This window comes from Antechinus flavipes, chromosome 2, assembly GCF_016432865.1.
Source record: "Antechinus flavipes isolate AdamAnt ecotype Samford, QLD, Australia chromosome 2, AdamAnt_v2, whole genome shotgun sequence".
Lineage (NCBI taxonomy): Eukaryota > Metazoa > Chordata > Mammalia > Dasyuromorphia > Dasyuridae > Antechinus > Antechinus flavipes.
The window spans coordinates 228,547,482-228,561,680 of NC_067399.1; the positions used below are offsets into that span (position 1 = coordinate 228,547,482).

At 36.5% G+C, this 14,199-nt stretch overlaps 1 protein-coding gene across 1 annotated transcript in view; it reads left to right on the forward strand.

Annotated features, from left to right (window-relative positions):
• The window catches only part of LOC127548799 (L-gulonolactone oxidase-like), a 53,775-nt gene that overhangs the window by 21,445 nt on the left and 18,131 nt on the right, over positions 1-14,199 (forward strand). The window contains exons 7-8 of the mRNA XM_051976388.1: positions 7,716-7,823; positions 11,311-11,387. Coding sequence (XP_051832348.1) covers positions 7,716-7,823; positions 11,311-11,387 — 185 coding nt within the window. The remainder of the gene's footprint in view (positions 1-7,715; positions 7,824-11,310; positions 11,388-14,199) is intronic.

Consider the following 14,199-nt stretch of genomic DNA (forward strand, 5'->3'; position numbering starts at 1 on the left):
AGTTCTTGGAAAATGGAAACTGAGTACCCATAGCATTGGAATTGTTAGAAGGAGATTAAATTCAAAGGCACAAACTAAGTACTATGCTAAGTAATGTGAACTCACAAATTTGAGTCTTCCTGATTCCAGACCCAACTATCCACTGTATTACAAAGTTGCCTCATAGAGTTAGAAAGAGATACTAAAGAAAACAAATTTAACAAGATCACTAAGTCCAAAGCAAAGGTAACAAGTCAGACTTTAAGATCACCAAATACAGTGATTCCAAGGCTCCTTGTCAAAGCAGCTGATCCAATCTTGTCAGTGCTAGTACTTCTAGAATTTAAACGACTTAATTCTAATCTTTTGAAACAGATTCTGGAGGAAAGAAAGACTTGTTTCAACCTGAAATTTCCCCAGGCACTGTTCAGTATTTTCAAATAAGGAAATTATGAATCACCAGGGGAAAAAGTAAATTAAAACATGGGTAATCCCAGGTCCTCCCAATTGTGATATTCCTTGAAGTCAGGATTTGCCTATGAGCCCTTCCCCTCATTTGGAAGACTACTATCTTAGATAATTGGAGAAGAAAATGGCAAACCACTCTGGTTTTGCCAAGAAAATCTCAAATGAGATCATGAAATGTCAGACATGAATGAATTAACTAAACAATAAACCTTTGATGATGAATGTCAACCGGACTATAATGGATCTCTAACCATGGGTGGCCAAAGTCACACAAAGCAGGCTGGAGACAGGAGAGTCAGGACATAAAGAGAAGCTTAATTAATTTCAGAGTGAGGAAAATGACATTTGCAAAGAGAAGTCTCCCCCCACCCCCGCCAAGAAGAAGGGCTTAATGTTGATAAATGCTGGGGCCATTTATATACATTAAATGGATTGGCCCACAACACAGTCAGATTTCTCAGTCCCATCTCCCTTCTTATAGGTCTTAAACTTCTACGTATTTTGCTATTCCCAAATGTGGTTCTGCCTGCCTTCTTCTATGTACATTTGCTCTACAGCCCCTCATACTTGAAATGGAATTCTCTTATGTGTCTATCTATTGAAATCACTCTCTTATCCTATTTTACCCTATACTATAGTTCTGTAGGAATTATTTGTTTATGAACATAGTGTCAAGGAAAGAGCCTTGAATTTGAAGTCAAACATTATTTAATACTTATGTGACTTTGGATAAATTACTTAGCTAGTGAACTCAATGCCTATAAAATCAAGGGATTGAATTAAATGGTCTCCAACATCCCCTTCAGATTCTTTGAATCAATTGAACATCTTAACCCACCGTTGCATCCTCAGCACATAGGCCAGTGCCCTCCTTACTCATAGACAGCACTCAAGATTTAATTTCCAGTACAGATCACTGTTTCCTCTTCAACCTATAATTTTAGAGAATTGTTTGGATCTTTGAGAGTGAATGATTTGACCACGATCACTTGACCAGCATGCATCAATGTGAGGATTTAAATTCAAGCCTTTGTGACTCCAAAGCTCACTCCATTTACTAACTATATTTCTTCTCACCCTCCACAGAATGAGGAGTTAATAAATCTTTGTTGAATTGGGGACAGAGGAAGATATTTGCATTAGATTTACCCTTTGTCCTTTAACAAGAAGAGATAAAACCAGCTAACTATTTGCACTCCCAATGTACAAACAGAATTGGTTCAGTCCTACATATCAGTACTATTTACAGACTAATCTGAATTCCACTGCTCCCTTAGGTCCAGTAGATGATTGGTCATTGCTCCTTGTTGACCCTCTGCCACAGGAGATAGTGGTCCCTTATCAGGGAATGGCATCCTTTGATGTGACAAGTCATCCCTATATCTCCTTGGAAAGAAACCCTACCTTCCAGCCAAATTGGAATCAGCAATTAGATCAACCACCTATTCCTTCCTGCTTTTATGTCTTTCCATAGGTCATTCTTTCTCTTGGGAAAAGATGTCCTCCATGTTCTTGCCTGTGGATAGCTAGATAGGCAATAGATAGAGCATTAGGCCTGGAGTCAGGAAAACTCATCTTTCTAAGTTCAAATCTGGCCTCAGACATTTTCTAGCTGGATGACCCTGGGTAAATTACTTCACCCTGTTTGCCTTATTTTTCTCATCTGTAAAATTAGCTAGAGAAGGAAATGGCAAACCACTTCAGTATTTTTGCCAAGAAAATCCTAAATTGGTTCACAGAATTATACATGACTAAGCAACAACAAAATATATGTCTGTTGAAGATCAAGTTAAGCTCTCTCTGATGCATGTCCCCCATCTCCACTTTACCCCATGAAAGCAACTTCTCAGTCTTCTGATTTCTCTGGTATTTTATCCTGATTCTTTGCATTCACAATACTCTACTGGTATCATGCTTATTTTTTAAATTTTTTGTTGATATCTTCTGTTTTTATATCATCCTCCCTTCTGAATCCTTCCATCTCTCTCCACCTTCCCTTGTAATCATGAATTAAAAAACAGAATGAAAAAAAGCAGTTCAGCAAACTAACCAATGATCATTTGAGCCTGACAGTATATAGTGTCCCACACTTACAATCCCTCACTTCTGCAGAGAAGGCAGAAATACATTTTCTCCTATCTCTCTTGAAGCCAAGTTCAGTTATTATAATGTTTTGTTTTAAATTTTTCTTTTTTTAAATTACAAATTGAGTAGGCAAACATTTCAATATACAAAAGAACAGGGGAAAAGAGAATTATATATGAAATCTTGAATCAATTTTGTAAACAGTCTAGGTTTAGTTATTGTTTTAAATATATAGATAGATACTGAACATATAATATGCATATTATATAGTGAATATATAATGTATTATATATTAAATATGAAAATTAAATATATCTATATATAAAAAGAATATATATTTTAAAATATATATTCTAAATAGCATATTGTATATAGTATATAAATATATATGTAATATATATATAGTATATAGTAAAGTAGTATATCGTAGTAAATAGTATATATTAGATATTATTAAACTACAATACTGCCTTCCTCATCTGTTTTCTTCTCAACTTTCTTCTGTTTTCCTTGTATTTTTATTCTATTCTCTTTTCTTTCTTTTCTATTTATACATCACTTCATTCCCTTCTCCTCTACAACTCTTCTTCCTCCCCTTCCCCAAATACATTCTTTCCCTTGTATAAATATATATTTTATTTTAAATACTATATTATATAAATATATTGAATATAATATAATTGAATATTAAATGTAGTATAAATATTTTATCAACTATAATATATTATCTATTAAATACATAATTATTATATATAAACATGCATTAAATATAAATACAATATATAAGTATTATATATATAGCCAAACAAATTACCTCATTAACCATATCTGAAAATGCTCATTTCATTTTGTACCTCTAGGCCATTTTCTATCTGCAAAGAGACATGATTTATCATCTTCTGGAATGATTAGCAATCATTATGATAATCAGTGTTTTTAAGTCTTTCAGAGTTATTTTCCTTTAGATTGCTAAGAGCCATTATAGACATTATATTCCTGGTATGGCTTACCTCACTCTGCTTCTCTGAATTCTGAATATTCATCATTTCTTATGGAAATATAGTATTAGTGCATTCATGTTTCATACACCCCCTTCACTAGACTGTAAGTTTCTAAAGGACAGTTTGTCTGATTCATCCTTGTATTGAATCTGAGAAACTTGAATAGTCTAGGGAGTTCAAGGGTAGAACTGGTCCATGACTGCCTGGGAATCCCCCAAACCTACTAATTGGCGATTTGAGGCTTCTAGCAATTTAAGATGAATGTATATTTCCTTTTAAACCTTCCTTCTTCTCTGATTAATTTAGAAGTGAATTTTCCCCTTTCACAAGTGAAGCACCTCAAAGGGATCTTGAATCCTTCAATGAATGAGTTTTGGTTTTCAGTGCCTCTTCCCCTAGACATTGCTTCTTATCTTTACTGTCTCTTTTCTCCTAGAAATCCTCTTATTTTCCACATAAGAGAAAGTCATGTGTCTTTCCTGATATTTCTGGTTTGGTCCTGGGATTCAAACTTTGCTAGAGCCTTCCTTCTTCTTGACATTCTAGCAATGTTTGAAACTAGGGCAAACAGCATGAAATCAGCTTTTTAAATTAGTATGCCTGAAGACCTATGGCCAAATGATGGAGAGGAGGAAAAAGGGAAGGAGAAGTAGGTCCAGGATAGACAGGAGCTGCCCTCACATATGGCTGAAAAAGCAAATGATCTGGTATTTTCCTATTTTTAAACAATTAGTTGGCACAGGGAAAAAGGGAGGTGATAGGCTATAAGATGTGGAGTTATAAAGCTTGAGTTCAAATGCTGCCTCAGGCACTTACTAGTTGTGTCCATGGGCAAGTCATTTAAACCTGCCCTTAGTTTACCCAAGTGTAAACGGGGATAATAATAATAATACCTAAGTCATAGAATTTGGGGGATGATCCCATGAGATAACATATGAAAAGGCTTTGTAAATCTTAAACATGATATAGAGTTAAGTTTTATTGTTTTACTATGCTCTAGTACTATGCTCTAACTAGATACTGCAGTTTGCTGTTTCTTTACTGCCATTGTACTACAAATGCTCTCAGTGCCCACTAAATTTAGTGCCCTGGATCAAAGTTCTACTTACTCTACCCTAGTTATAACTATTCACCTTGACAGCCAGATTCTAGGCCTATTGATTTCTCAGTAGGATAATTGCTTCAGTTTCTTCCTCAGTGGTCTCCTGGTTTTGACTTCTACTCTCTTCCTATTAATGGTAAACACTAAAGCTAAAACTCATTCTCTGAATCACCATTATGGCTAGGTTAATTAACTACCTCATTTGTACCTGGTAATGGCTCTTTATGACAGCTGTGTGCATTGTAGCTGTAGATATCTTTGAAACAATAAACATTTATTGAAGTACATATTAAAACTGCTGTTTTTTATTAAATGCAAAATGAAAGAAAAAGGGGCAATTCAGGGGCATCCCTGGGGATAACATGATGGAATGATTAACAAATTGTGATACTTGCCTTCAAAGAGGTAACCATCAAGATAACATAATGATCTTGTTCCAGTACTGTTGGAATCCTTACAAACTGCTAACTAATTAGAGTTGATCTAATCTTACAAGAAGATTTTGGCCAGAACCTGAAACAAGGTACTAAGTAGAACTAATTAGTACAATGCTTGTGTTTACACCTTTGTGTTCACACCTTCCTTAAAGCTCTTTGGGCCAGAGAGCACTATGGGAGAAAACCCATAATCCCATTCTCTCAGAAGATTCACGTATAAGGCCAATGAAGAGAGAGCTATTCCAGAATATATTTTCCACTTGGCTGGCTGGTCGCAGAGGAGAGTTCAGCTGGACTGGAGAGGAGCAACTCTGGTGTAGACAGAGAGCACTTTGACAGATTTCAGCAGAATTACGCCAGAAGCCCTCTCTCCGAGGCAAGGCAGAATATTTTCCACTTGGCTGGCTGCTGGCAGAAGAAGAGTTTTCAGAGGAAGAAGCTACGAATCGAGAGTTCAGTGGACAACCAGATTCATCTTCATCTCACACCACTGTGGTAGGTGGCTGGGCTCCTGCACTTCCCCCACTGAGACCAAGCTGGTCTGAAAGACTCACCAGAAAGCTAGCGGAGCCCCAAGTGAAGGAGACAAGAGATTCATTCCATCTCTGTGCTGGTTGGAGGCTGAAGAAAGCAGAGGCAGAGGCTAAAGGACAGAACCTTTGGATTTGGCGACCACGGAGGGAGCTCTTGGAACCAAGCAGAGAGATAAACCTCTAAGCTAACCGGGCTATATTGGAGATAATAAAAGATCTGAACTTTTATCACCTGGCTGTGTTTTGAGAAGAAAAAGCTTACCACATTTTGGCGTCCGAACAGGGACCGACAAAATCCTGATTCCAGGGAAGGCACCCAGAGAGAACTTTTATAATATTTTAAAGAAGAACAAGAACCCCACATTTGAACTCCAACATAGTACCATCTCATCCCATTGGAAAATTGGCCTTCATCCCTGGATCCTGAGCTCCAGTCATGAATTTTTGGCTTTATTGTGCGAGGAACCAGGTCACCATGCACTTCCTACATATGTTCTAGGTGGCTATTATTTCCTTGAGTCACCTCTCCTTCCTAGCATTCCTTTATGTATTGCCTTTCTTCTTTAGAATATAAGATATTTGAAGAGAATATAGACAGATTTTGCCTAGCTGATTATAATTATACCTCTAACACAGCATACAGTAAGCACTTAATAAATGCTTCAACTATCCTTCTAGTATATAGAAAAGTATTCACTCTAAGATTCTGTCCCTTGAAAAAACATTCTTTTTAAAATTTTGAGTTCCAAAATTCTCTCCTTCCCTTCGCTCCCTCCCACACATACTGAAAGGGCAAGCAATATGAAAACTCATTATACATGTGATATCATTGCAAAATATATTTCCATATTAGGCATGTTGCAAAAAAATGCAAGAAAAACAAAGTGAAAAAAACATGCTTCAATCTGCACTCAAGAGTTCATCAGTTCTCTCTCTAGAGGTAGACAGCATTTTTGGTTATGAATCCTTTTAATTGTCATGGATCCTTGTATTAATCAGCATAGTAAAATCTTTCACAGTTGATTATATTTACAGTATTGCTGTTAGTGTGTACAATGTTTTCCTGTTTTGCTCACCCCACTTTCTATCAGTTCATATTAAGTCTTCCTAGGTTTTTCTGAACCCACACCCTTCATAAATTTTACAGAAAAATTATATTCTATTGCATGTATATTCGACAGCTTGTTTAACCATTCCCCATTGATGCAACCCCCTTGATTCCCTTCTCCAAGATTTCTTCTCACTCAACCTAATCATATGTAGTAGAGGGAAAGAAAGGAGAAATCATCATGGACTAGAATAAAGTCAAGGGAAACAAGGAAAAACCAAGAGAAGAGCTTCAAAGAAGCATCTGGGAGCAATAGTGGTAACTGTACAAAGATGGCGTATAACCTTAGGCATAAACTTGACACTGTACTGGAGTAAAATATGGCTCTACATCATCATCATCATCGTATAACCATAGGATTCACATCATTATTTAAGATTTACAAAGAACTTAATAAATATATTTCATGTGATCTTCATAATGACCTTGGGAGAGAGATGCTATTATTTTCTCCATTTTACAACTGAGGAAACTGAGGTAGACAGAAGTCTGGTGATTTGCTCAAGATTACAGAGCAAGTAAATGCCCAAGGTAGATTTGAACCAAAGTACACATTTGTGTACGCAATGCTTTCTCACACTATCTATATTTTTATATGATTTTGTGTATAATTTCTATATTTCCATTTATGGACATGTTGTTTCTCCCTTTAGAAGTTAAATTTAAGGATAGGGACTGCTTGTGTTATTTCTTCATATCCTTAGCATTAGCACAGTGCTTGGCACATATAAATGCTTCAGCAATTCTTGTTAGTTAATCAATTGATCGATATAGGTGATTAGTTCCGAGGGGCCATCATTAACAGGTAGTTTATCAAAATTGATATAATAATATTATTTATAATAGCGTTTTACTGTATTGGCTTTTCCATTTTCCACAATTATTTCTTGCAAATAGAGATAAAGTAAAGCACCAAAGGAAAGTTATGATTTCCAGCACCTTATTAAAGAAGCCACTAGATTAAAAGATACTTTCTCCTTTCTTTCCTTTATCCTTTTCTAGGTTCTTGACAATTTAGACAGCCATCTCAAGAAATCTGAATATTTCCGATTCCTTTGGTTTCCACACAGTGATAATGTCAGTGTCATTTACCAAGACCACACAAACAAGGTATCTGTATACTTCATTTTTTAAAAGTAACTTTTGTTTTTAATTTGTTGATACATCTGTAGCAACTGTGATTCCATTGGTGTGGGGATATTCCTAATGTAGAAAACTCCCTGTATCAACATAGATCACAGTCTATGTACAGGCTTAATAGTATAGTTCAATGGGAAAAAAATATTGGTTCTGGAATCAGAGAAAGTGAGCTCAAATCCCATCTGTGATGCTGATGACCTGTGTCACTTAAGTTTGAAGGGTCCCGGCTTCTTCAGAATTCTGTTACTGAACATAGACCTTCAATCAATAAGCATTTATTAAGTACCTATTATGTGCCAGGCATTATATTAGCATCAAGACTAGAAGGGAAAAATAAAATATTAGTGTCTGCCCTCAAATATATTTATATTCTATTCAAGAAAAACTATATGTATATATGTGTGTATGTGTACATATATATATATAGAGAGAGAGAAGTAAATTTAAAATCTATAATAATAGCAAACATCTTTGGAGTACTTTACAAGGGTTATGTCATTTGATCTTCTTAATAACTGTGAAAAGATGCTATTATCCCTATTTTATGGGTTAAGGAACCAAGACAGAGAGACATTAACTAATTTATCCAGAGTAACGTAGCTAACTGTTTAAGGCTAGATGTGAACCTAGGTCTTTTACATTCAAAGTCTAGCATGCTATCCATACCACCTAATAATCCCTCCAATAATAATAACAATAACAATAATAGTTAATATTTATATAGCATTTACTCTGGGCCAAAGCACTTTATAATTACTATATTATTTGATCCTTTTACAAAAACCTCAAGAGGTAGAGCTATTGTGATATCCATTTTATAGATATGGAAACTGAGGCAAATAAAAATTAAATGACTTGCCCAGGGTCACATAGCCTGAGTCTGGATTTGAACTCAGAGCTTCCTGATTACAGACCTAGAACATCCTATCCACTATGCCACCTGGATACCCAAAGTAATTATAAAGTTATTTTGGAGGGAAGACGATTAGCACCTGGGGGAAGAGGGAAGAAGATTGAGAAGTCAAAAGAAGTCCAACAAGCTGTTACAATCTTGTTTGTAGCTCATTTAAGCACTTATAAGATGTTAAGTACTATTTAGTCTTGGGAAAACAAAGACAATAAATGTCTCTTCCCCTTAAGGACTTTCCTAATACCAGAATCAGTGCTTGAATTTGTTTTGAACAATTCCAGGGATTTTCAGGTAAAGGTAAGGATTTGGAGTTCATAAAAAAAGACAAATGTGATCTTCAGATAAATGAAACAGACATTCTGAGGTACCTCCATGGTAGAGGTACAAGCCTTCTTCCAAGTGTTAAAGAAAAAAAAACAGGTAGAAAATAAAAGGAGAGGGAAAGTTTTGGTCTGGACCAGTTCATCCCTTTCCCATTTTCTTTCTTCTTCTTCTTTTTTTTATTATAGCTTTTTATTTACAAGATATATGCATGGGTAATTTTTCAGCATTGACAGTAGCAAAACCTTTTGTTCCAATTTTTCCCCTCCTTCCCCCCATCCCGTCCCCCAGATGGCAGGTTGACCAATACATGTTAAGTATGTTGAAATATAAGTTAAATACAATATAAGTATACATGTCCTAACAGTTATTTTGCTGTACAAAAAGAATCTGACTTTGAAATAGTATACAATTAGCCTGTGAAGGAAATCAAAAAATGCAAGTGGACAAAAATAGAGGGATTGGGAATTCTATGTAGTGGTTCACACTCATTTCCCAGAGTTCTTTTGCTGGGTGTAGCTGGTTCAATTCATTACTGTTCTATTGGAGCTGATTTGGTTCATCTCATTGTTGAAAAGGGTCACGTCCATCAGAATTGATCATCATATAGTATTGTTGTCGAAGTATATAATGATCTTCTGGTCCTGCTCATTTCACTCAGCATCAGTTCGTGTAAATCTCTCTGAAATTATCCTGCTGGTCATTTCTTACAGAACAATAATATTCCATAACATTCATATACCACAATTTATTCAGCCATTCTTCAATTGATGGGCATCTACTCAGTTTCCAGTTTCTGACCACTACAAAAAGGGATGCCAACATACATTCATGCACATATAGGCCTCTTTCCCTTCTTTAAAATCTCTTTAGAATATAAGCCCAGTAGTAGCACTGCTGGGTCAAAGTGTTTGCACAGTTTGATAACTTTTTGAGCATAGTTCCAAATTGCTCTCCAGCAATCTGGAATTATGCCCAAAAAATTATCAAATTGTGCATACCCTTTGATCCAGCAGTGTTTCTATTGGGCTTCTATCCCAAAGAAATACTAAAGAAGGGAAAGGGACCTGTATGTGCCAAAATGTTTGTAGCAGCCCTATTTGTAGTGGCTAGAAACTGGAAAATGAATGGATGCCCATCAATTGGAGAATGGCTGGGTAAATTGTGGTATATGAATGTTATGGAATATTATTGTTCTGTAAAAAATGACCAGCAGGATGAATACAGAGAGGACTGGAGAGACTTACATGAACTGATGCTAAGTGAAATGAGCAGAACCAGGAGATCATTATACACTTCGACAACGATATTGTATGAGGACATATTTTGATGGAAGTAGATTTCTTTGACAAAGAGACCTAACTGAGTTTCAATTGATAAATGACGGACAAAAGCAGCTACACCCAAAGAAAGAACACTGGGAAACGAATGTGAACTATCTGCATTTTTGTTTTTCTTCCCGGATTATTTATACCTTCTGAATCCAATTCTCCCTATGCAACAAGAGAACTGTTCGGTTCTGCAAACATATATTGTATCTAGGATATACTGCAACATATCCAACATATAAAGGACTGCTTGCCATCTAGGGGAGGGGGTGGAGGGAGGGAGGGGAAAAAAATCGGAACAGAAACGAGTGCAAGGGATAATGTTGTAAAAAAAAAATTACCCTGGCATGGATTCTGTCAATATAAAGTAATTATTAAATAAAAATTTAAAAAAACAAAACAAAACAAAAAAAAAAAAAAAAAAAAACAAATTGCTCTCCAGAATGGCTGGATGTATTCACAATTCCACCAACAATGTATCAGTATCCCAGTTTTCCCATATCCCCTCCTGCATTCCACATTATCTTTCTCTGTCATTCTAACCAAAGTGACAGGTGTATAGTGGTATCTCAGAGTTGTCTTAATTTGCATTTCTCTGATTAATAATGACTTGGAGCATCTTTTCATATGGCTAGAAATAGTTTCAGTTTCTTTGAGAATTGTTCATATCCTTTGACCTTTCCCATTTTCTGGAGAATCCCAGCACAACCATCTCGGACCTGGGAAGCAGGAGAAGGTCTCCATCCAAGCAATTAAAAAGCTTCCCTCTCTCCCTCACATGATTTACAGAAGGACAAAGTCTCTTCTCTGTTAGGCTACAGGACCATATCAGGTAATATGATTGGTTAGTAGATTACCTTCCTCTGCTTCTTTCCTAACCACCATTCTGCTTCCCTAGCCACCCATCTCAGGTGCCAGCTGGTTTTGGAACTATGCCATTGGATTCTACCTGCTGGAGTTCCTGCTCTGGGTCAGGTAAGACTGTGCACATCACTGGTTTGGAGAGTTTGTCATTTCAGCCAGGAATAGAGGGTCTTAAAGCTCCACCTCTGTCTCACCCTGCTTCCTCCTCTCTGGCCATCTCCAAGATAGCTTCCTGGGCAGCTACCTGACCACTCACACCAGAGATTCTCACTCCCAAACTCCCCAGTTCCTGTCTTATCCCCTTTCTCTGGTGCTAGAACCATGAATCCTAAGTAAATCTACTTTGCCATTGTTCTAGGATTGGAGTGAGATGTGTCCATAATCTTTCCAATAGTCAAAATTACCTTTACTATCAAGACCAAAATGTCTTAATCATTACCTTTCTAGTCACTACCTTTCTAGGGTATGCTTCTTTCAAGCAGATATCCTTTTTTGTTTTGAATTTTTATTCCCCAGGATTTAATACCCCATAGACTATACTATCCCTGGGGTTTCTTGGCAGATACTGAAATGGTTTGCTATTTCTTTCTCCAGTGGATTATGGTAAACAGAAGTTGAGTTGCCATACCTGTATTTGAATTCAGATCTTCCTGATGCCAGGCCCAGTGCTCTATCCTAGTTACCTAGTTACCTTTTAGTAAACTCATAGTAAAGTTCTTAGTAAACTCATAGTAAAGGCATTTTCATTACTTTTCATTAATTCAGCACATGAGTAACCACTATTCCACAATCAAGGAAGCAGATCTTCCTTGAAGGAAGCAGAAATAAGTGAAAACAATCCTAAACTTGGAGTTATGGGACCATATTCAAGTCTGCCCTTAAGTATGTGATCTTGGGCAAGTCATTTAACATGTCTGGGCCTCAGTATCATCTCTGGGCCTCAGTATCCCTATCCATAAAATGATGGGATAGGCTTGGTTGACTAAATGCTTTGAAGATCTTGATATAAAATCCTCTCCCAATTTGTATTTGTTATTATGGAGAAAAAGATCCTAAGCAGAAAGAGAATACAATGGATTCTGCCTTACTTGGGGTTTTCTCCCTTTCCAACTCTTTTAGTCTTATTTTTCACTGACTGGTAACTCAGCAAGGAGTTGTGTACTAGATTTAGTATCATGAAGATCAAGGTTCAAATCCCACCTCAGACACTAGCTATATCACACCAGGCAAGTAATCTCACCTTTTGGACTCAGTTTCCTCATCTGTAAAATGGAGTTGACTCTACCTCCCCTTCCAGCTCTCAATTTGTGTCCTGTAATTCTTATGTTCCTGGGGCAGGAGGGAGAACTATCTCTACCTCTTTGTTATTGTTTCAGGCATGTCCAACTCTCCATGACCCATTTGAGGTCTTCTTGGCAGAGATATTGCCATTTCCTTTTCCAGCTCATTTTTGCAAATGAGGAAACTGAGGCAAACAGGGTTAAGTGATTTGTTGAGAGTCACACAGTAGTAAATGTCTGAGGCAAGATTCGAACACTTGAAGGTGAGCCTTCCTTATTCCAAGCTCATTGAGCCACTCCACTTAGTTGCCTTACTTTCTTTTTTCTCTGGAAAAATGGGATTGGAGATTGGACTTTTCAAAAAAGAACTTTACTTGCAACTAAAGCAGGAGTTTTGTGAATCTTTGGACATCTGGAAAAGTCTATGGACCTCTTCTCAGAATAATTTTTTTTATATTTATAATCAAAAGAAGTATTAAATTTCAACTAAAGGCTACTGAGAATAAAGATGTATTTTTCTGCTGCCCCAATTCACAGAAATCCTGAAATCTATACATTCACCCCCAGATCTTAACTAAAGGGAAGGAAGAGCACATAAAATGAATTTTCAGACAAAGGCTTACTTTTTATTTTGTTTTGTTTTGTCTTATTTTCCAAATTCCAGAACTGGAATCTCTCATCTAAGATGCTCCTAATCTTGCCTTGTTTCTAGGATATAAGCTCCAGGGCTGATCAACATACACTTCCCATGTGACCAGGGTGTCCTTGGCAGGTCCTTGGTTTCAATGAAAGGAATTTTAGGAGGGTTAAGCATGGTACCTCTGACTCAGGCTGAGTGCCTTAGTTGTTTGTTCTAAGACATTTGTTCTTTCCCAAGACAGCTCTGGGAGGCTTCATTTGTTCATTTTTTCTTTATAGTTATGAATGACCATCTATTTTCTACACAGAATCCAATCTTCAAACTAAAAGCTCATATTGGACTCATAGGAATCATATATCCAAGATTTTGTGAGGATCTTTAGATACCAGCAACTGTTTTAATCAAAACTATATTTGTGCATTTATTGATTTGGAGCAGGAAGGACATTTAGGAGTGACCTAATCTAACCCCATCATTTTTCCAGTGAAATAACAGAATCCCCAAGGGGTGTGTGCTCTGATGTACATCACATGTAATATCACATCCTAGAATTCATAGAAATATGGGTCTAAAGCTGGAAAGAACTTCAAAAATCTTCTTGTCCACCCTCTCATTTTAATGTAGAAGCAGCTGTGGCCCACAGAACTTAAATGAATCGATCTAATGAAATAATATATGAAAAGTGGTTTGCAAATCTTAAAGCACCAAAATTGATGTTAGCAATTGTTATAATTACTGTCCAAGGTCATAGTTGGTAATTAGCAGTTCTAGAATTGAAAATTAGGTCTTTTTCCTCTTATTCCAGCATGCGTTCTCTGCCTCAAGCCACTTAACAGAGAAAAATCTGAGTTTCAGAGATAAAATAACCACCTGTGATCCTACAAATAGTAAAAGATTGAACCCAGTTTTGAACTGAAGTCCCCTGATTCTATTATTATTCCCTATTGTGTCCTGTCGCTTCCCTAATATCCTGAAGAAGGAAAGAAGACAAGCCATTTATTAA